The sequence below is a fragment of the Ictidomys tridecemlineatus genome, chromosome 1 (assembly GCF_052094955.1).
Source record: "Ictidomys tridecemlineatus isolate mIctTri1 chromosome 1, mIctTri1.hap1, whole genome shotgun sequence".
In the NCBI taxonomy this organism is placed as follows: Eukaryota; Metazoa; Chordata; class Mammalia; order Rodentia; family Sciuridae; genus Ictidomys; species Ictidomys tridecemlineatus.
In genome coordinates, this window is record NC_135477.1 from 215,198,847 (window position 1) to 215,223,448 (window position 24,602).

Consider the following 24,602-nt stretch of genomic DNA (forward strand, 5'->3'; position numbering starts at 1 on the left):
TAAAGTGGAAACAACCAGAGAGTCATAAACCCTAAATGAAATGAAAAAGGTTTAGAGGAAGATAGGGAAAAAGAAGCGGCTTTGTATTTATATAACCTTATATACATTACCTCCTTAAATTTAAGGCACCATTTTCTGTATTTCTTGATGAAAACTGCCCAGTTTATTATTTTATGTGTATTAAATGTTAGAGTCATAAAGCAGGACTTTATTAGAATTCTCAGTGTGTCATCTTGTATTAGTCCTCTCATACCTGTTCAAATCTGATGGTAGGCACAATATGAAAGAACTAAGGGCAGCCAAAGACAACTGTGTAATCTAAGATCTCACTTAGTTCTTAACCCCTCAAACCACTGCTTAGTGTGAAGTGATAATTCATATTAAAAACAGATACATGCAGGTAGGGATGTAGTTCAGTGGTAGAGGCTTGCTGAGCATGCAGGAGGCCCTGGGTTCAGTTCCCAGCAACATCTTCCAGCTCAAAGGAAAAAAAAAAAAAGGAATTTAGAGAAAAGATTAGCTAAGCTGTATGCTAGTAATATATACAACAGCCCAACAGAAAAGCCAACATTCAGGAACTGTAGGGAAGAAACAGAAACAAAACAAAAATCAACTGAATTGATTGTTCTAGGAAAAACAACATTTTGATATAGACCTATTAGCAGACCTCAGATTGGCTCCGTATAATAAAAAGGAGCAATAATAAATAGGAGGTAGACTTATAATAGTCAATTCACAAAGGAAATGATCAGAATAAATGGCTCTATGTATTATCCAGGCTACTGCTCTCCAGTGAGTAGGTCATTATGGTTAAGCTAATTCATTAGTCAACATTATGTGAGCCCAGAAAACATGATAGGCCCGGGGCATAAAAAATGACTACATCAGGGAACTCATAAACTAAAAGTAACTTAAAATGTAATGCAAGTGTGCTGTATCTTTAAATGTTATCTGTTCTTTGATTTAAAGAAAAAGTCTATGTAAAGTTGTGCTGTAAGATCAGGAGCCCCTTATGGACTACAAATCTGCTGGAAAGATGAAGAGAGAGAACAAAAAATGAACATCTAATTTTGCTCAGAGTCATAATATCCTAAGTAACCACCTTTCTCAACTGCAAGGGTATTTCTGATTTGTTAACTGGCATTCAACTAATTTTGAAGTCAGAGCATTCTGTCTCCTGCACGTTGCTAGAGAAGCAGTGACAAACATTATTTCCTGTTCCCACCACTGGCCCCTTGAGAGACTTGACTCATTCTATCACCTAAGACTTTGAAACTTTCAAGTTAACTCATCTTTCATGGGCTGCATTAGGACTGATGCTCCCTTAAATCAAGGAATACCAATTTTTAAATAAAATTCTTATTTTACAATGTTAAATGGGATCCTACTTTTTTTTTTTTTTTTTAATCCTGAGTGCTTCAAGGAAACAAATGGGTACTTGCTATTCCGGTCCCTTAAATATTATTTCTCTCTCCTTAAAAACTTTCAAGGACTATCAAGAGCCTTAGCAGGCTCTAGTAAACCCATCTTTCCAGAGCTGTAGTACATTGATCTGCCTTTTGCTGGTTTCAGGTAGTTAGGTCTCTATCTGCTGAATGGCAGGGTTCCTAATTTCAGCATATCTAACTACTCCTTTCTCCGTCCTCCATGATGTTCTTCCTCCTCTTGCTTTCACCTTCATCCACAAGTCCTTCATGAAACCTTTACTGACCACCCTCTGCCGGGGTCCAGCCCTGATGGGAGGAGAGGGTCCAGGGGTCCTGAAGGAGGAGTGGCGTTGGCAAAAGAAGAAGAGTTGGGAAGACAGGTTGCAAGTTACCATCAGCCTCCAGAAGAAAATCTGCTGCCCCTAGAAGTACCTTTATTTTCATACCTTTTTACAGGTGTATTTTCAGGCAGTTAATGGATAGCTTTAAAGCCTAAAACTTCTTTGATTTACATGATTTCAAGAGTTACAATCTTTTCTGACATATACTGATTACCTAAGATATGGATACATTGTACAAAATGTTTTTTATAACCTTAGCCAATCATGATTAAGCTTTTACATTTTCACCTCAATCACTAGGTGCTAGGTGACGCGACTAGACTACATGTCTCTGGACCTATTATTCACTTCTAACTTTAAAGCATACCTATAATTATTTCATTAATTTTAAAGCAAACTTATGATTATTGGTAAGCTTTCTTACTTCTAAACTAAAATCCCAGGAAAACACACTCAAAATAGTGAAAGTCTATTACTTAAAAGCCTACTACTCTGAAGTGCCTCTAATATATATATACATTAATTTTACATTACTCTATTTTTAATTTCCAAGGTAATTTCCTTTTTTCATATAACCTATTTAAACTGCTTTCTTACAGAGATTCCTTGATCCACGGTCAAAGCACACCAATTCTATGTCTCTGTAATCTTTAACTATAAAGGGCAGACTTTACACCTCAACCCATTTGTCATTTATATTAACTATGTGTTTTCCATTTCATCATAAATTTCTGTGTAAGCCAAAGGAGGGTGTGTTGGTGGAGGAGAGGGGGAATGTATTTTTATTAGCCTCTTGTCCTCGAGGGGGATACCATAAGCTACATACAGTGGTCCTTGCACTGTTGGCACAGCAATTGTTTTTCTGTAGCTAGGCTGTTATTACAGGTTGTGGCTGCAGGATGGGACTGGGGGGGGGATTAGAGTAAACTGTTAACCATGGAATAAATATTTCTTGATGCTTAGGTTTGAGGAATAACACTATCGTTTGTATCCTGAGAGATATTGAAACGCACTTCATGGCATGTCTCAGTTATATCCTTAGTCTCATTCTGGGAATTTTCCTACAATCTCAGGCAATACGTACTTTTCTTATTGATTGATATATGCCCTGTTATCCATATCATGAGTATCATAAATAAAACACTTCACATTCCTGATGGTTCCGGTTTCCAGTTGGTACTGTCCTGCTGCAGCATCCCCACGTTGTAACTCTGTTAGAGGGTACAGGAACACCTTCACCAACCCTCTATCACATGATTGAGCACTCTTGACTTTGGATTTCCAATAATACAAACTTTGGTGCTACTCACTTGACATGCAATTTGTAACATCTTTCATACTACTTTTTTCTAACATCCTTTAATTTTTTAGGATTGCTCTACCTAAAATTATGAATAACTTGAAGCAGAGACTATGTGTTGTATGTATACATACATATGTATATAGATATACAGATATTTTCCCTCCACACAGGGTAACATTATGTATAATAATGTTAATTATGTATATAATAATTAAGGCAATTAATGATTTCAAAAGCCTGAAAACTGCCCTATTGTTTTCTTTTTTAGTTTATTTTTACTTCAATTTTAAATTACAAGTCTGGATAGCGAGTTGTAGATAACAGATATTACAATTGATAACACTAGACTTGAGCCAAGAGTGTGTTAGAAATTTATTTTTGAAACATTCATTTTAAAAACTGCAAGGGAAGAACATGATTTTTAAAACTACAAGGGAAGAACATCAAGGAGAAAAGACAGAAAAATGGAAAGAAAAACCAAAGGGAAACTTTTCTTCCTACTTGTCACACTTTGGCTTTTCTTACTTGTTTCATATATTATTATTCTCATAGACACGAATTACAAACATGCTACAAAAAGAACACAGACCTTGTTACTATTGCTGTAATTTTTGTTTGTTTGTTTGTTTGTTTTACCCACAGTGTTGGGGATTAAACTCAGGACCTTGCACTTGCTAAACAAGCATTCTACCAATGGACAATACTCTCAGCCACAACACAACACATGCCAATGTAAACATTTGCTTGTTTTGTTCTTCAAGTACAATTAGCCCTCTTTATCTGCAGGTTCTACATCTATGGACTCAACTAACCATAAATCAAACGATTGGGGGAAAAAAAACCGCACCTGTACTGAATATATACAGATTTATTAGTGTTGTTATTAGTGTTATTAGTGTTCTTAAACAATACAGTGAAATGATCATTTAGATAGCATTTATATTATGCTAAGTATTAAAAGTAATCTAAGAAATGATTTAAAGTATATGAAAGGATATGTATAGATTATATGCAAATACTATATTATTTTACATAAGAAACTTGAGCCTTATATATCCACGGTTTTTGACATCCACAAGGGTCCTGGATAATCCCCCCTGGATACCAAACTATTATGTGATAAGTTACACTCAGTAAATAAAGACAATTTAATCATCTAAAGATCCCAAAAGCTTGAGAATGACCCTCACATCATTTTTTTTCCAGTCAGGTGCACATGAATAAATTAGTTCTTACATCTTATTTTAGTATTTCTTAAAATTATGGCTTTTCAGGCATTTTCAAGGTATATAATAAAATATATAGCTAGAATATGTGAAATACAGAAATAACAGAGCATTTTTTTCTTGCTTATAAAAACAGTGTAATAATCAATAATCTGTTTACTCAGATGATTTAAAAAAATAACAAAACCACAGTGGCTTAAAATTATTTCTCTTGTATCATTATGAACTCAAACTACAGGTCAAAAATTAAATGTCTGGGGCTGGGGATGTGGCTCAAGCGGTAGTGCGCTTGCCTGGTGTGCGTGCGGCCCGGGTTCGATCCTCAGCACCACATACAAAGATGATGTGTCCGCCGATAACTGAAAAATAAATATTACAAAAAAACTCTCTCCTCTCTATCTCTCTCCCCCTAAAAAAATAAAATAAAATAAAATAAAAAAATAAATAAAAAAATTAAAAGTCTGTACAAAGCCAAAACAAAATTTCCAATTCCCAAGGCACAACTAATTGAAATCTTATAACATTCATTTGGTTAGCTTCAATAATAAATTAGACTGAATGTGAACAGATTTCCAATTTCTATTTGTCCAGTTTTTATTATTATTTTTCTGAGTATTTTATATTACCATTTTTTAGACAACTATCCCATCATAATAGGCGTATGGATCTTAAATTCTCCTCTATAAGTGATGGTTTTATATATTTATACAAAGTCTTTATCTCCATGGTCCTGAGAGAATAGGTAGGCAGAAACACAAACAAAAATTTCAATGAATTTTTAAGAAGTTTTGCAAGCTAAAACTGATAATGGAACAGGTTTTCATAGTAGCAGGCCCAAGAAAGAAAAAAAATCATATTAGAATTTTCTTTGACCTAACATGACCATTATTATACTAATTACAAATCATACATAATTAATACTTGAAGTTGTTTTTGTACTACTGTATTTTAAACATAAGAAGTTCAATGAAATTAGGGTAATTTAAGAAAATAAGCAAGTTTGGGGGCACTAAAAGTTACAACCAAATAAAATACTCTCTTAACTGTGTTTCTCTGCTTTTATCACTCAATAGGATTAAGCAAAGAACAGCAGTTTACTGAAAGAGTCAAAGATTTATCCTGATTTATGAGTCTTACTGCAGAATTTCTATGGCCTAAGAGACTATAAAAAGTGGTTAACATTTACATTAAAATTAGCCCCCCCCCTTTAGATATTTTCCAGGACCTAGACTACAAATACTCTTGTTACCTAAATGGAAACATACGTTCTTTCTACACAGTGTTTCTCTGCATGAACATGGAAAAGCATATTAACAAACTTAGGTCAACTATTTCTGCAATTACCTGGATTTTTTTATATTAAAGAATATGTCTGTGCGTGCATTATAAATGTTGTAGATTGTCAAATACAAGCTATACAATAAATAATTACAAGATAATCACAAAGATATACTTTCAGGACAAACTAAAATAGTCAACTATTCTATTATTTAAGGTATATGAAAAGGTGCTTGCAGTTTGGGAATGAATTACTGAGAAGTCCTATATGTCACATAGCTCAGACCAAAATGAGGGCAATGTGCTATAGAAAACAGTACATAATTATGGGACTTGGACAAATATGAAGACACTGATATCAACAACTGGCAAGAAACTACTCATCAATGAAGCAAAAGATGACAGCTTTAAAGTTAAAAAAAAAGTCTAAAAGTTTAAGCAGGAGACAATAGTTTTAAAGTTTAAAAAAATTGGTAAGAAGCTTTTGAATATAATGATAAGATAAATATCTCTCTAAAGTAATATTTTACATTATTTAAAAATTGTGAAATTAAGGTAACAGCTTCATATAACAGAAATTTGCTCCAAAAGCTTATTAATTTTCTAATAGGGAAAATGGGTGATCATCTTGTAATTAGACCTGCCTTTTAGAAGTTTTCTGGCAAATTCCTCCTATATACTGCAAGCACATTCGATACTCTTTCTTGGGGTCTGGAACCCTAAGTACATCTGTATGCTCTCTCATCCACTATCTCACAAATATCTCAAACTCAAGATCTCCAACACCAAACTACGAGTGCCTCCCCAACAAAACCAAACAGAAAATCAAACCAGGCCCTCCTTTCAACTTTCCTTATCTGAGTAATGAACATCCCTAATGACCTAGGCAATCAAGCCAAAAACCTGAAATTCAGTTTTTTCTTCTCATTCACCTAAAATTCGATTCATCATCAAATTCTGCCAAATTTACCACTGAATTTTTTTTTGTTTGTTTCTATTTCTCCATATTCCTACTACTATCACTGTTGTAACAAGCCAATTCAGTCTTAGGTTTGAACTCCTACATAACTTCCAAATAGAGAACCTTCCACTCATGGCTTCCTCTAAAACATTCTCTAGAGAGTAGACCACAGAGCTCTTCTGTGAAATCTGAATACATCTTCCTCTTGCCTTCAATAACTTTCCCTTACATTTTTTTAAATATATATTTTTTAGTTGTGGATGGACACAATACCTTTATCTTATTACTTACTTATTTATATGTGGTGCTGATGATGAAACCCAGGGCCTTATGCATACTAGGTGAGCGCTCTACCACTGAGGCACAACCCCGGCTCCAGCTTTTCCTTACATTTTAAAATCAAAACCTCTAAGGGTAGTTTAGTCATTCCTGCCTGATCTGGCTCCTGCTAAGCTCTCTCTGACCTTGTCTAACCTCACTGCTATTCAGCTTTGCCAGCTCTTTTCCACTTACACTTTCTGCTTCCAGGCTTTCACAGGGGCTTTCCATCTACTGAGAATTCTACTCCCTGAATTTACCTTGTTAGTTGTATTTACAATAAAAACAAAACTATATATGGGTATGGTCCTGATTCTAGATGTTGTCTAAGGAGGCTTTCAGAGATACAAAATTTTATCTAATAACACCAAATAAGAGATTTATTATTAGGTTAATTAAGAATAGGGGTTTTGAAAGCCATAATAAAATGAAATTAGACCATAAAAAGGTTTGCTCTTCAGTGCCTCAAAGAAAATGTGAACTTAGGTATTAAGCTAGGAAAAAAAAATATCTTAGAAAGTACTTAGCAAAAAGCAACAGTTTTTCCAAAGACACTGGCCCAAACTAGGCTAGGGCTGATGTACATGTACTGGAAACTCAATAGGCAGAGAAGGTAATGGAACCGACAGGGGTAAAACTTAAGACAACATGTATATGATGTCCCCACGTTATTCAGGCAAGAAAAGCATTTCCTACTAAAATATAGAATCCTCTACTGTATCACATGATACCTTAAACCAGTCAGAAGCGATGAAGCAAGGAACATCTAGGTTAGCAGCAGGTACACCTGTACATTCCTCTCATTCACACGGCCGTCACCAAAATTATTTCTCTATTAACCTACAAGCCTTTTCACCTTGTGCAGCCACACAAGCCTACCAGCTCCAGCTAAGTGGTGACCAGAAATAGAGGCACTTTAAAAAAGCAAAAAATATTATGCTCAAAATAGTATAATAGGAGAAATATAGACACATCACCTTGTTGCTATTGTTTTCATAACTGTGAAGTCATTAAGGAACTAGATAATAATTTGAGAAAAGTGATTCATATTTCTCCATAGGTACATCCAGTAACAGAAAAAGACAAATATTTTTATAAGAAATGAAATGGATCAACCGCAGAACCTTCGTGGAGACATTCTTGGTCAGTATTAATGTAGGATGGTAAAACCCTCTAATTACTGTTGTTAAATGTTTTGAAATGTATTTGATTTTTTGAAAAGTGATGATAAATGTTTTAATATAAAATGTATTTGAAATTGAGAAAATTTTGACACTTTGAATGATCCTATTGTTACTGAATGTAAAAAGATATTATTTGCAAAATAAATGTACAGATGGGGGGGAAATGAAATGGATCTCTTGAGAGAAAAAAAAAAGTAACTGATCAGTGGGAGATGGGTATAAAGTCAAATGGCAGGCAGAACAGCCTTCTGTTTTACTGTACATACCTCACTCTGCTTCCTCTTAGTGAAGGAGCACATCACAAGTTCATATGTATGGTCTATATTCAGTGACAGAGGTAAGTAAAGGAGCTGGATCCTTGTAACAAGGTCCAAATAGGACATGGGAAAGTACGTGAAGGAACAACTTGGTAGGGAGTCCCAAAGTTACTTTTCAGCAGCTCAAAAGTCCCCTAAGGCCCAGTGTGGTAGTACAGGCCTACAGTCCCAGTGGCTCAACAGGTTTACTGAAAGCCAGCCTCAGCCAAGTGGTGAGGCACTAAGCAATTTAGTGAGACCCTGTCTCAAAATGGGGATGGGGGGATGTGGTTCAATGGCTAAGTGGTTCTTTAGTTCAATTGCTGGTCTCCACCCCACCCCCTAAGAAAAAACGCCCCCCTAGGTTTTCTTCTCCCATATTTGCATAATAAAGACATATAAAAGATTTTCCTGTTATTTGTTGCTGTGTGGTTGAGTAAAAATGTCCTTCTACTCACATGTTGGTCCACCTTTACTTCAAAACTTAAGTATTTAGAAGTTTATATATGTAACTCATAAGCTCAAGAAATGTCTACTTCTATGTTATGTTGAATGTTTATCTCTTGACTTGAGTGGTGGCTACACAGGTGTATCTGTTTCTATATGGGACTTATAGAAGTTAAAAAGTTATTTCTCTATTCTATTAGTACTTCTTCTAGTATTGGGAGGATTCTCCCAAACCAAAAATACAGGGCAACAGGAAAAAGAATTAAAATCAATTATAGATTTAAAAGACACAGATGGCTATAAGGCAGTATTAATCATCAAGAAACTTGAAACTTTAAATATAAATAAGAAAGTTCAGAACTCTGAGTGAAAAGTTAGGTACAACAAAGAGGTACACATACAATCTCTTTCCCTGTAAATTCTACACAATTTCCTCACTCTCTCACAGTGTCTCCCCTTACCTCTCTCCACCACCTAGTCTTCAGCTATCAAAACACTGGCAATCAGAAGACCATGAGATACCCTGGTCTTGTTTCCCTCCATCACCTGTGATTATCTTCCATTTCTTGGTCATTCCTGTAGAAGTTCCTATCTCACACCACTGAAGCCTCACCAACAATTATTGCCAAATGGTTCTGATAGGAAGATGTTACAAGTTCCCAGTTACTCCAGAAGTAAAAGATGGTTTTTTGAAATTCCACACAAAATTATGTTACTACATACATTTTAATTTGTGCTGTAAATAAATGGCAGTGAGTTCTATCCTTGTCATTTGTTACATGGGAAAAAGACTGCCTGAAATTTTTACCTGAAATAATCAATGGGAAAAATGTATTCTGTATTTTAAAAAATCCTTCTGAAACACAATATTTTGTTTGTTTATTTATTTACTTGGTACCGGAGATTGAACCCAGGGGTGCAAATTACACAACCAAAAATTACACAACCATTGAGCCACATCCTCAGCCCATTTTTACTTTTGAGACATTTTTACATTTTCTAAGTTGCTGAAGCTGGCCTAGAACTAGAGATCTTCCTCCCTTAGCCCCCTGATCTGCTGGGATTACAGGCATATGTAATTGTGCCCCAGACTGAAATAAAACCACTTGAAATTACAGCCTGTATATTCCTGGAAGCTCTAATTTAAATAAACGTCAATAGGTAGTAGAGATAAGAACTTGTAATAAATGGTAGAGAAATACAGAAATCTAAAGAGGAGTAAGCTTTTTTGCCTATATTCCCCCCAGATGGGGGGTTGAATCCAGCAGTGCTCTACCACTGAGCTATAGCCCCAGCCCTTTTACTTTGAGACAGGGTCTCCTGCCAAGTTACCAAGGCTGGGCTCAAACTTGCTATTCTCCTGCCTCAGGCTCCCTAGTCACTGGGATTACAGACATGGACCACCACACCAGCCAAGAAGGGTAAGCTTCTATAGCTATATTAATTTAGATTCTTATTTGGAGCTTATTTTTTTTTTTTTTTTGTACCAGGGATTGAATCCAGGGACACTCAACCATTGAGCCACACCCCCAGCCCTTTTTACTTGGAGACAGGGACTCACTAAAGTGCTAAGGCTGAATTTGGACTTGCAATTCTTTTGCTTCAGCCTCTTGAATTGCTTGGATTACAGGCATGTGCAACCAAACCTGGCATAGCTGCTCAAATCTTGAAGCAGTAAAATACAGAAATCACAACACAAAAATTACACAAAAAACTTCAACTACCTCTTCAATTTTTAAACTGAAAATATCAATGGTAAAATGTGAACTAGCTACTATTTTAGAAAGAGATTACGTGCTGTCAAAATCTGAAATGAACATTGAATGAATATCACTGGGTATAATTACAGCTCCACATATAAATTATTATTCATAACAATTACAGTTTTTCAGCTTAGTCTAAATTAAATGCTATATAGAAAAACAAAAAATGGATAAATTTACTGAATAACTCTCTTTAATTTGGAAATTTTAAGATCATGATAAATACTTTGTTATATGGATTTTCCCTGACTTCAAATAGCCAGCTATGTTGTTCCTGAACATCTTTAATAAGAGGATATGATTTAAGTAATAAGGAATGGGGGGGGGCACGGAGAGGGTTTTTACCTTTCACTTTTTATGCTTTGGTATTATTTGAATTTGTTCCCAATAAACATTACTTTTAGTAATTAAATAAAAAATAAGTTAGGTGCAGTGGTACACACCTGTAATCCCAGCAACTCAGGAGATAGAGGCAGGAGGATTGCAAATTCAATGCCAGCCTCAGCAACTTAGTGAGACCCTGTCTCAATAAAAAGTAAACAGGGCTTGGGATGTAGTTCAGTGGTATTGCACCCTGGCTTCTATCACTAGTAATGGAGAAAAAAATTGGAATTGTAGAAGCTGGGAGAATATAACAAAGAAAAGAAATATATCATTAAAAAATAGTTTTTAAGCTGAAATAAAAAAATCACTTTCTTTTACAAAGAAACAAACAAACAAAAAAAGATTTAAAATAAATTTACATTTTCTGCTGAAATTACAAATAAGGGCAAAGCTGTAAGTTAGGGAGAGAACAGCATAACAATCTTTTGAAAATATTCTAGAGTCAGAGATGGTCAGTGTTTCCAATTTCTAATGCACCTGAAAACCATCGCTCAGCTTCTGTTTTTCTCTGAATATCTTAATGTAGTGGCTCTCAACAACTGGTCCTCAGACTAGCAACATCAAACAACTTGTTAAATTGCAATCTCACATGCCCACTCTACACCTACCAAAACAGGAACTCTGGAAGGGGCCAGGATGCAGCAAGTAGTAAACTGTGCTTTAACAAGGCTTAAGGGTGATGTTGAGAGCCAATGTCTTCAGGTACAATGGACAACAAAACACCCACCTTCTTATAATTATTTCCATTTCACAATATAAACTAAAATCATCACTTAGTTTAGGCACTTCTAGATTCAGACTGATTTCATATGAATGGTATTAACTTTTAATAACAAAAAATAAAAATTGGACAAAAGAAGAACAATAATCATTTAAGATATGCTTAAGAAGAAATTTTGTAAGTGCCTATTTGTCATTCAGATCACTATTAGTAAATGTGAGCACTTACTATATGCTTAACATACCACAGAGTACTACATAAGTATAAATTATGCTAACAGAGAAAAAGATTACATTAAGTGAATGACTTCAATTACCATCTACATTAAAGATTCTCAACTGGGGCTAATGTTCCTGGGAACTCTTTATTATCTTCTACAAAGCCTTAATTCCCCCCACTTACCTGTCTCTCAAAATCATGGTCTAAGTGGTTGTGGTTACTGTAAAGCGTGTATCATTTCCTTTCAGTATACTGGATGATGGCACTACTAGCCTTTACCAAATATACCTATATCCTGAACTTCTGCTTGCTAGATATTTCCACTTAGCCATTTAATATGAACCTAATCTATCTAAAACTCAACTAATTATCTTGTTGCACCTGTATCTTCATTGCCCTTGTTTCCTTAGCTCAGTGAAAGCAGCAAAAAATAGCCTAAGCCAAATGTCTAACAGCTTTCTTTGGCTTTTCCCTCATCCACCACTCCTCAATAATTTCCAAGGCAGATTATTTCACATCCAAAGTTCTCCATCTATCTATCCATCCTTGCTGAAACTACATTGATCTAGGCCTCCAGCACCTTCACCCCGGATTAATGATTTAGGTTCTGTCTTCACTGTTTAACATGCTCAATGGCTCCCAGTTGACCTCAGAATAAAATATTAAAATAGCCTGTATCATTTGACCTCTCTCCCCCACAGATCTTATCCTCCATTCATTCAACTCTAAGTGTATTGAATTTTAGTTCCTTAAAAGCACCAGTGTTATTTAGCTTTCTTTACTCACCTAATTTCTATTTATTCTTCATGATTCAGTTTTTTGGGAGTTTTTTTGTTTGTTTTGGTACCAGAGATTGAACTCGGGGAACTTGACCACTGAGCCACATCTCCAGCCCTATTTTGTATTTTATTTGGCGCCTCACTTTTGCTGAGGCTGGCTTTGACCTTGCATTCCCTCTGTCTCAGCCTCCCAACCCACTGGGATTACAGGTGTGTGACACTGCATCTAGCTCATGATCCAGTTTTGTTGATGCTTTTTTCAAAAAGCCATCTCTAATCTTCACATATTAAATCTAATAACATTCTTCAAGTACAATACTTACCATATTATACAATAACTATGCACATTTCCTTTTTAAAAAAAATAGCTTTTTAAATTGTCAATAGACTTTTATTTTATTTATTTATAAGTGGTGCTGAGAATCGAGTCCAGTGCCTCACACATGCTAGGCAGGTGCTCTACCACTGAGTCACCACCCCAGACCACTATGCACATTCTCTAGATTTCAAGCTCTACCAGGAATAGAAACCATGTTGTTTTTTTCATAATTATAATCCTAGCACCTACTCAGCAATATAGTATGAAATTAAAATCATCAGCTATAGTCAGACCTAAAGAGTATCACAAACTGTGAAAGCCTGGAACAATTACTTAAACTCTCTCTGCCTATTGTTTCCTTACCTGCAATATGGACAGTATAACCTTCTAAGATTGTTTATAGTGTAAACACAGTATGTGAAGTAGTTAACATAGTGCTTGGTGCACAGAAATGTCAGCTACTAACATTACTTTGTACAGTATCCATCAAAGAAAATATCTGCTAAATAAATACACTATTCACAATGATTAAAATCATATATTTTAATAACACTAAACTCATATAATTCATGATATTTCCAAAGAAAGCATATAATTCTATAAAGAGTTCGGTTTTACTTTTTAATTTCTTAAAAATATTTATTCTTAGTTGTAGTTGGACAAAATATCTTTATTTTATTTATTTTATTTTTATGTGGTGCTAAGGATCGAACCTAGGGCCTTGCATGTGCTAGGCGAGCGCTCTACCACTGAGCCACAATCCCAGCCCCCAGAGTTCAGTTTTATTAATGTCCATGTGACACTGTCATTTTCTTATAGCCAAAATTTAGCTGAGTTATAAAGAAGAATGTTCAAAGAGAATGACCTGTGCCTCACTTTCAGGAACAATTTGTTTATGAAGTTGAATCTGCTCTAAAGCAGGGCTTTCTGGAGAATTGGGGGAGGTATTACCAACTGAGGCACTTACATTATACCTTGCTGACTGATAAAAGCTATAATATTCAAGTCTATTTTCCTCTGAGTTTTCTGGTGCCTTTAGTTTTTGTTTAAATTGAACAACTTTGTAGATCAAAAAAATGATTAAAACACAAGCTAAGATAAAAAAAGTTAGCAGAATGTCAAAAGCCTCATTCAACTTCTCAACTTCTTGGGTACAAATTAGAGATGTCTTTCCTGACACTGAAGCAGTATCAATCCGTAGAGCACTGTTTTGTTCCAAGTTCAAGTTAACAGAAGTAGTAAGTTGTATTTGCACAGGCAGCACTGCAGTGGTCTCTAAAGGATTAGCAAAGGTATTTTCTTGAAAAAATCTATTGGCAGGTGAAGTACGAATTCGTTCCCAGAAAGTTACGCTCTCAGTCTCAATGTTTTCCAAATGTTTCCCATTTGTGGATACTTTATGCCAGGCCATCATTAATGCAGTGGTCTTGTGATGAACATGAAGAGGTTTTACAGCCCAAAGTCTGGATACATTTGTTGAAGACGGAATACAATTTGTAATGTCAGTCCATTTAATGTAACACAATGCTCTGCCACGCATGGATGGGGGATTCTGACAATAGATGTTTAGGGTAATGGAGGAAGATGCTAGCCAGTCTCGAAGGCCCAAAAGTGTGCAGTTACATTCCCAAGGATTAGAATTTGCCTGAAGATGAGTCAGTGAAGACAATGGCATAAAGACCCTTGGATGTATGTCTGTAAGATTATTAAATGACAGATTAAGGATCTTCAAAGACGCTCCCATGTTTTCAAATGTATCATTATCAATGCTGATTAATCTGTTTCTATCTAACTTAAGATAAATTAAATTCTTTAACAAGCTAAATGTGCCAGAATTTAAATTTTGTAAATAATTATGACTTAAGATCAAATATTTAAGATTATTAATTCCATTAAACCCATCCCTAGCAACATTTTTAATGCTTGAATTTTTCAGAAGGAGATACTCCAAGTTGTTAAGTCCTTTAAATGCAAAGGGCTGTATTGCTTCAATGGGGTTATGAGACAAAGAAAGTCTTTTAAGACTCTTAAGTATTTCAAAAGCATTTGATGATACTTTGGTTAAATTATTACTTTCTAGATATAAACAATCAAGGTTTCCAAGATGTTGAAAGCCTGAATCTGATATCCTCACTATTTTATTGTTTGATAAGTGAAGTATCCGCAGAGCAGCCATCCCAACAAAGGTAGCACTCCCGAGGACAGTGAGGTGATTCCTCTGTAGATTTAAATACTGAACTAAAATTAGATCATTAAACACTCCACTAGGAACAAAAGATACTTGATTAGACTGTAAATATAAACTACGAAGATTTGAAAGTCCCTTAAATATTCCTGGATCTAAGTGTTTTATTAAATTATTATTTAGATATAGAAAACAAAGACTTCCCAATTGAACAAAGGCTTTTGGATACACATACAGAATTCTAGAATTATCCAAATACAGTGCTACAAGAGAATGAAGTCCTGTTAACTCACTTTCTCTTATATGAGATATATTATTTCCAGTCAGATACAGAAAAGCTGTACTTTCAGGAAAATTCTTAGGAATACTTGAAAGGCCTAAGTTACGGCAGTTTATTTGTCTCCCAGTGCAGAGCCGACAAACAGATGAACATCCAAGTATCTCTTTACAAAATAATAATACAAGATAACAGGTAACAAGCAGAAATAGTTGTGGGCAAGGCAGAGAAAACTGTAATCCACACATAGCCCTGTTCTTGATTTTTCTGTTCATATCAGAATTGGCTATAAAAAGAGAAGGTGAAACTGTAAATCATCAGAGTTCTTAAAATAAAAGTTTTGTAATACTAAAACTTTTGTACTCTAATTAGGATCAACCACCAATATATCATACCTTATTATGGGTGACAGTGTAAAATCATAAATGTTTAGAATATGTTCTAAAATAATTAACACCTCCAAGCCATTAACCTACTTTTTGACAAAATGATAATTCAAGTTTAATGAACTGTAAAATGTTTGCTGAGTTAATGTAAACTATAACAACTGATCCTAACAAAGGTGACAAATGATGTAGAGAAGACAGTCTTGAATACATGTCCCTTTATCAAATTTAAAGTCCAACAGCAAATAAATTATAATGAAAATACATTATAGAACAAGCTCTTTAAAGTACAATTTTTCACAAACTAAATTATCTTTCATTCAGCTAAAGGCTATATTTAAATAAAAATATTTATATTTAAGTAAATCTTACCAAGAACAGGAAATTCACGTTATTAACACTCAGCTGAGTCAAGTAACGGTTCTTTTTAAATCTGAAGAGCAACATTTCTAAACTCCATTTCTTTCTGTGCCATTGCTGATCTCCAGCCCTCCACTTTTTTTAAAAAGTCACAGTTTGCTCAGGAAACACCACTCTTAACATTGGTTCCTCTACAGTCAGTGTGTAAAACAGAGGTTGCCATGGATACAGGAAACTGAGAGACAGGAAGTAATTTTATCTGTGTTTCAAAAGTATTGTTGAAAGGAAATCTCAGGAACTTATTTTTCAGAACGCATTTAGAGTTTTTCTAATGTATACACGTAAAATCCTCCCATAATTTAAAAATAAGAAATTTTTAAAAAAGGGGTGATTTGCCAAACTTTAGATATTCAGATTCTAAATATCAATAGGCTCTAGCTATCAACAACAGATAATCATTAGTGGAAAAAACAAGTTGAAGTAAGAAGTAAATGAGGTAATGATTCTTAGAATTTTTTTAAATATGTAAAATATTTTTATACTTTTATTTGTTTCAATTCGTTATACACGTACACATTTTTTAATATTCAGAATACATATTGAAGATTTCAATTTTATGCCCTCATCCTTTAAAATCAACAGGTAAAACCAAAAATTTAGAATAGTGAGTACGAATGCTGTTACATTATATCTGTGCTCTTTTTCTAATTTTTCAAAACATTTTTGTGTGCAAAAAAACACTCTGCCATTTAGTACCTTAATATATTAAGGCATATGCAATGGGTTCCAAGAGGGATACCAAATTACTGACATAGGTTATATTCACAAGACAAGACACAGTGTGAAAGAGTGAAGGACTTCACCTTACATATATCTAAATTAGTATGAATCTTTTAGAACAAAATAAATCTGTCTCTAATGTAACTTCTAAGGTTAAGATTTATACCGCTGAGCAGGGTGCAGTGCTGTATGCCTATACTCCCAACTACTCTGAAGGCTGAGTCAGGAGTCTCTCAAGTTCAAGGCAAGACTGGGCAACTTAGCAAGATCCTGTCTCAAAATAAAGATCAAAATAAGACTGGGGATATATGTAGCTCAGTGATAGAGCACCCCTGAAGTCAATCTCTAGTACCATTAAAAAAAAAAAGTATATATTTACAGAACTGAATAGAAATTGTTTATATATGATTTAATTATAAATTTTTTAAAAAGCTGGTTCTTTAAGTTTTCTAATTCTGACTTTTATGAATATTACTAATATTCTTCAAGATGGGGGGTGTAGTTTAGTGGGAGATCCTTTGATTAGCATGCACAACAGCAGAAAAAACAAAACAAAATACTGTCACAGTACACTTAAAATATCAGTGTAGCTCTCTTGATATTAAAACAGCTTCATTTCACAACCAGATATTTAAATCTTTAGATAATGAGTTATTTTCATATTAAATATTTGATACAATACCCAGGGATCTACCTTTCTATAACTACAAAAAATCAGAGATACATACTGGATGACAGATCTTAATCAAAATCATTTACAATTCTCACAACTATCCTTTGTGGCTGGCTATTGTTACTGCTATTTTATTAACAAAGAAACTATAAAACACTGGATGCAGCGGTAAACACCTGTAATACCATTTACTCAAGAGGATGAAGCAAGAGGATTATCATTTATCAAAACCTTGTCTCAAAATAAAAATAAAAAAATTAAAAAGGGCTGGGGATGTAGATTAGTGGGAGAGTATCCCAGGATTCAATTCCGAGTACCACTCTCCCCCACCGCCCCCCGTCATACTCTCCCCAAAAAGAAAAATGAAAACAACACAACCAGTAACAGAAAAGATATGAATTAGAGGCAGGGGCTACGTTTCTCAAGTCCATTTTGTTTAGTATTTTCAGTAAAATACAAAGTAGAATAAAGAAAGCATTGTCCATGGATTTTTAATTGCATCACATACCTTGAAGAGGGAAAATATCAGAGAAAAGGTCCATTAAAATAAAAATAAAATGTAAAGGCGGAAAACCACAAAATACTAAGATCAGAATAATAATTCCATCTTCTACTACAGAAGTTTCCAAAACAGACAAAAAACACTCAGATCTTTGTGTGTGTGTGTGTGTGTGTGTGTATGTATGTATGTGTATGTGTGTGTGTGTATATATATTTTCATATAAATATGTAATATATACCACATGTAATTTTTAGATAATTATATTATAGGAAAAGACAGAATAAAATAAATCTTGCATTTCTCAGATTCAAAAAATGAAAAAAACTGAAGTGACTGCAACACAGTAACTGTGTCTAAGTAGTACACAATAACTTTCAGATTGATTTATTAAAAATTTCAACATCTAGCAAAACAAAGTTTATCTCTTCCTTCATCTAGGAGTTCATCTGCTCTCAGAGACAAGTGATCATGACTAAAGAAGACCAGAAATCAATAGAGAAAAATGAATGAATTTGAGACCTCCTCATTTTCCTTGCTATGATCACAGTGGCAAAACTGGCCAATTAAATTTTAGATTAGTACTCAAGTTAACTGATTTCCTCTCACACTTATTGGAAGGTAGATTTCCCTACGCTTTGACTATGTATTATTATTCCACAGCAATCCACAGTCTTATGAGTTTTAAATTCTTTAACATGTTTTGTTAAATCTTCAAATGATTTCCACTGTGTAATAAAACTCTCTAATCTCAATTTGATATTTTGATTTTGCTCTGTAATTAGCAAATCAAAATGGTTTCCCATAACCCTTTTTATTCCTACCAATATAAATACACTACACTCACCTGCCTAAACAAGTTTTCCTCTATTTACATCCATGAAATCAACCCATTGAATTGTTTTGCTCTCATGCCTGCTACTAAACCATCTTTTACAGACTTTTGTCTTCAGTCTCATGCTTCAGGTATCAATACACATTTATTTCTTTTCCATTTAGATTCTGCCCTTATAAGAAAGAGATTAAATAAATAAAAAAGAACTATCCTATTATCATCTTTTAAATATATATCATCTACTTGTATATAGATACACAGCATCTGCTATGGTGTGGATAAATACCCTCCAAAGGGCCCTGGGTTAACAAATTAGTCCCCAGTTTAATGCTATTGAGAGGTGGGATCTAGTGGGAGGTCTTAAGTCACTGGAGGCATGTCATTGGAGGGGACTATGGTATGCTGGTCACTTCTCTCTTTTGCTTCAGATCATGAGGTGAGGGATTCTAACACTATGGGTTCCCACCTGTGCTATTATCCACCATCATCTAAGTTTTGCTGAGAGAGTTTGTAATTTCAGATCTGAACTATACTAGAATTGCCCTTTCCTGCATGTACTTTCCATTTTAATGGTTCTTATTTATGCCTATATTACCAATTTCCAGTTTATCAAGATCCTTACAGTTTTAAATAAGAGAAAAAGAGACGGTGACAGAGAAAAGGATGGGGAGGGAAGTGGAGGAACAAAAAAGGAAATGTTAACAAATTTAAGAGATGACTTAGTAAGTCCATGACAGAGTAAATCTCTAGAAACTATGGATAACCTTTGTGAAACTGATTATTTTCTTGTCTCAAAAGACAGTATTATGAAATGAATAAAGCTATATGAATGAAGGTCATGTTGAATAAAGGGAATAGCATATTGAAGTAAAGAGAAAAGATCTGGGAATCCATCAGCATTTTGAGGATGACCCTTCTCTAACAGCTATTGCTAAAGAAAAGCCCTACAATGATATGGGCTGCTGCTCAATAGACCATAAAATTCCTGTTAGCAAAGTGTCTAAATGGGAGCTGAATGAACATCCAGAGATAATGTGAAAGGAAAATTCATCATCAAGTAAAAGTTAATCTAAATAAACACCTAAGACAACATTGAATGTCTAATAGCTACTGCTAAAAAGCATCTAATAAAAATCTGCCAGAAGTATTTATAAACAATTACAAAGCCTTCCAGGGCTCCAAACAATAACATCTATCAGGCTTGAGAGTGATCAGATTTGCAACTGTGGGAAAAGAATTCTACAAACATGCCTTTTTGTAACTGGAAATTGGTAACAAATTCTTAGAACCCATTCTGCTAACTTTTTTATACCTGGCTTATCTTGTATCTATACAACTTGGATCTGCTAAAGATTTTGGCAGGCAAAAAAAAAAAAAAAAAGCATCAAACAGTCTTTTTCATTCCAAAGCCAGTAACCAATAATCAATCCCTGATACATATCACAAATTTCTACTGTGTATTATAAAACAGCCTCCTACACATTCAGGAAAATTCCACATATAAAATCCTACAACTCTCAATCTGAAAAAGCAATATATATAGTCAGAAAGAGTTAGTGGAGCAGAGAAATCAAATAAGGAGAATATAAGATTGATTCCTTTTGCTACTGCTGGATCAGACATAGGTTAATTTAACAACTAAGTTGTTCTGTGGCTTGAAAAGAGTTCTCAATATTTTTCAGGTATATTTGGTTCTTTGGTCTGTGGGTTCAGTATTCATAGATTAAAATTTTCAGAAAATTCTGCTAAGCAAAAAATTTTTTGAATATGACACACCATGCTGAATTCATAGGAATGAAATGATGTGTAGGCACTCTGCTATAGCCCCCCACCATTTCACAGGCCCTCAGTTTCTCTCCAGCACTTGCTATTTGTGCATGATTTGCCTTATGACCATTTATGTACTACATAGTCAAGGTATGATGTTTGCATTTGTACAAACATGTTAAGACTTTTTTACATTGTCATTATTTCTTAAACAATATAGCATAACAACTATTTACAGAGCATTTACATTATATTCTTCATCATAAATAACCTAGAAATGACTTAAAGTACACAAGAGGATGTATATAGGTCACATGCAAATATTATACTAATTTATATAGGTTTAGGACTTGAGCATGATTTTGGTATCTGGGGGACTATTGGTATCAATCCCCCAGGGATACCGAGATGAGTATATTATCTCTGAAATTCTTATAGCAGCCCATGAGGTAGGGTATACTTATTACACCTGTTTCATAGATCCAAGCATCGTTAAAATAAACAATTCCAAATTCTTTGTTTTTAATCAAATCCCTAAGGACAAAATTCCACACATAACAGAAAATAATAAAAAACTGCAATATTAGCTGACTTTGAGAGGATCTAAAAGATAATCTTTTAGATTATCTATTAAAAGGCACTGCTTTTAGATGTGAGGAAAGCATTGAGAATGTACCCCAAATTTATAAGCATTTTCTAAGTAGTGAGGACAGTAGACTGAAGACATAAATAAAGCAACAGAATTGTTTTAAGATGCTAGAGTACACTGAATAATAATTGATCCTAAAAGTGAAGTGAAATGTGTCCTTAACGCACAGCACAATGATCCAGCATATTACAGCAACTAAAAAATACTGATGTTTGGTATATTTGAATGTTGGGGTTGATATTAGAATAGGAAGCAGGTAGTATTGTAGTTCTGCTGTGTATTTCAAAGGTATAGAAAATTAAAACCAAAATGAACTGCAAAAGAATTACATTTAACATTATAACTACCCTGATAAATACAGCATGAAAGCAATTAAAGTAAGGTCCACAGAGATCTGAAAGTTGCCACTCATCCTTTAATACCACTGGCATAAATCTTTTGAATCCTTTCTGAATAATAAGGTAAAATTTCCTTTGTTGTCTCTGCCACCAAACCTCTCTGCTTTCTTCTCTTCTTTACCCATGAAAATGGGGCAGAGGTAAACTGAAATACTTGGACCTAAAATGTCTAGAATTTAGATTTGCAAAGATAGTTTTTGAGAGTGCAGTATTAGTCTTTTGGCTTTTCCAAGTATCAATAAACAGCATCCTTACAAATATAATCCTTAAATGGTAACTTTACACAAAATGACCACAGGAGGAAAACAGTGCATCTGTGTCTGCGCATGAAGTGATTTCACTGAAAAATTCGGTCAGAACAGAGAAACCTGTAACATACCACAAATTCCACTCCTACAGAATAACAGATTATTCCCTACCTTTACAACTACTACATCCAGGAGAGGAATTCTATTTGCCAGGACATATACAGAGTATTTCAGTGTCCCTATGAAAATGACACTGCCATGCAGCAGAGCCAGTCTAATACTGCAGAAAGAACACTGGGTACTACTTTAAGTAAACAAGCTTCCTTTGGAAGAATCCATCAATATATAAAACAAATAGAAAATGCATGCATTTTCCTTCTTACAGTACAAAATAATATAGTAATACCAATAGCTACTGTAACATTAATAAAAGCAACTAAATCCATTGAGTTCTTAATATGAATTATATAAAAGCAATAAACATGAAAGAATGTAACCTCTATGAATTGTTAGTATGAATTATCAATACCAATTAAAATCCTATAAAAGATGTATTATTATTATCCTCATAGTGTAGTCAAAGAAACAGATATAACGCTCATTCAGAATCATAGCTGAAAAAAGATGGAAGATTTAAACTTAAGAACAGTAGGATTTTTAACACTGAGGAATATACTTATGATTTCATGGCACCCAAAACAATCAATAAATAAACAATAATCTATCAACTAATAATTAAAAGCCTCTGTGTCAATTAAACTTCCCAAAGATGAGTAATAATATAGCAGAACCACTTAAAAGATGTTTCTACCACCTTGAGTGCTAAGGTTTGGTTATGGTGTGTCTCCCCCAAAGGTTCACATGTGGGACATCTGGTCTTCGTAGGGTGATGCTAAACAGTGGCAAAAGTTTTAAAGAGGTGTGATCTAATGTGATCATTAGGATGCTGCCCTTGGAAAAGATTAACATAGTTCTTAAGGAACCCTGGTTAATTCCCATGAGAACAAGTTGTTATAAAAAAGAGTAAACCTGGGGGGTAGGGTGGGGCTGTAGCTCAGTGGCAGAATGCTTGCCTAGCAATTGTGAGGCACTGGTTTCAATCCTTAGCACCACATAAAAATAAACAAAATAAAGCATGCTGTCCATCTATAATTACAACAACAACAACAACAAAGAGTAAACCTGGCCCCTGAATCTTTCTGGCTTCTTATCTCATCACGTGGTCTTTTCGGCACATGCTTCCACAACTGTGATGACATCTGCCACAAGGTCCTCACCAGAGGCCAAACAGATGGGGGTGCCAGATCTTGGAATTTCTGCCTATAAAACTGTAAGCTAAACAAACCTCTATTCATTATGAAATCCCTATTCTTTGGTATTTTGTTATACTGACAGAAAATGAACTAAGACAAGGAAATATTACTTCATACCCACTACTATGGTTACAATAAAAAATAAGTATTGGCCACAGAATGGAGAAAATGAAACCTTCACAGATTGCTAGTGGAACTATAAAATGACCCTTTGAAAAACAATCTGGAAGTTCTTCAAAAGATTATAAACACAATCATCATCAATACCCAAGAGAAATTAAAACCACATATCTATACACACACACACACACACACACACACACAAATCTTGTGTACAAATGTTCATACAGCATTAGTAATACCTGCCCTAAAACAGAAACAGTTCAAATGTCCATCATTTGATGAATGGTTAAACAAAATGTGATATATCTATCCAACAGAGCATTACTTAGCAATAAAAGAAAACAATGATACATGCTACAATATTGGATAAACCTTGAAAACATTATGCTAAGACAAAGAAGCCAGTCTTAAGAGACCACTATCATATGATCCCATTCATATGAAATGTCTGGAATAGGCATATCTATATAAACAGAAAGTAAGTTAGAGATTGCCTGGAGAAAATAAGTAAATGAAAAGTAACTGCTAACGGGTACATGATTTCTTTTTGGAGTGAAGAATAAATTGTGGCAATGATTGGGCAACTGTAGATATACTAAAAAAACTGGATTAACTTTAAGTGGGTGAATTTACCAAATAAAATGTTACTAAGACTTCTGGGTGTGTCTGTCCATGTGTATGAGAAAGTCATACAAAAATATACGAGCTAATTTTTACAGTAGAAAAAGTACTAAAATCTTGAGACTAAGGATTTACAGATAAAATATTACAACAGACTCACGGTTTCAAAAGGTGAAAATAAAATTCTAGCATATTAAATACTCACTTAGGAAAGGTCATAATAATATAAAATTCACATAAAACATGTTCATAATTAACTATAAATTATACCAAAATGCTATTCTTTGGAAACTAAATTTTACTTTGATTCTACTAACCTAATGTGTTCAAAATTATAAATACAAAATGACTTTGAAAATCCTTAAATTATAGTGCATTTCTAAATGCTGATAATACATGTTACTTTTAAGATATATGAGAATTATGGAGGAAAATGAGTATCCAATCTAAGCAAGCTTGGTAGATCTGCTACCCAGAAGATTATGATGCAGTTCCTCCTGAAAGCAAGCCATCAGATATAAA

The 24,602-nt window shown here is 34.3% G+C and overlaps 1 protein-coding gene across 7 annotated transcripts in view; it reads right to left on the reverse strand.

Moving 5' to 3' along the window:
- Ipo11 (importin 11) overlaps nucleotides 1-24,602 on the reverse strand; it is a 207,335-nt gene that overhangs the window by 34,172 nt on the left and 148,561 nt on the right. The window contains exon 28 of one of the 7 annotated variants that reach the window (XM_078015995.1): nucleotides 14,454-14,661. The exons of the other annotated variants lie outside the window; for them this stretch is intronic. Within the exon in view, the coding sequence (XP_077872121.1) occupies nucleotides 14,601-14,661 (61 nt within the window). The 3' untranslated portion in view covers nucleotides 14,454-14,600. Of the gene's footprint in view, nucleotides 1-14,453; nucleotides 14,662-24,602 lie in introns of those variants that run through there. 7 annotated transcript variants of the gene reach the window in all.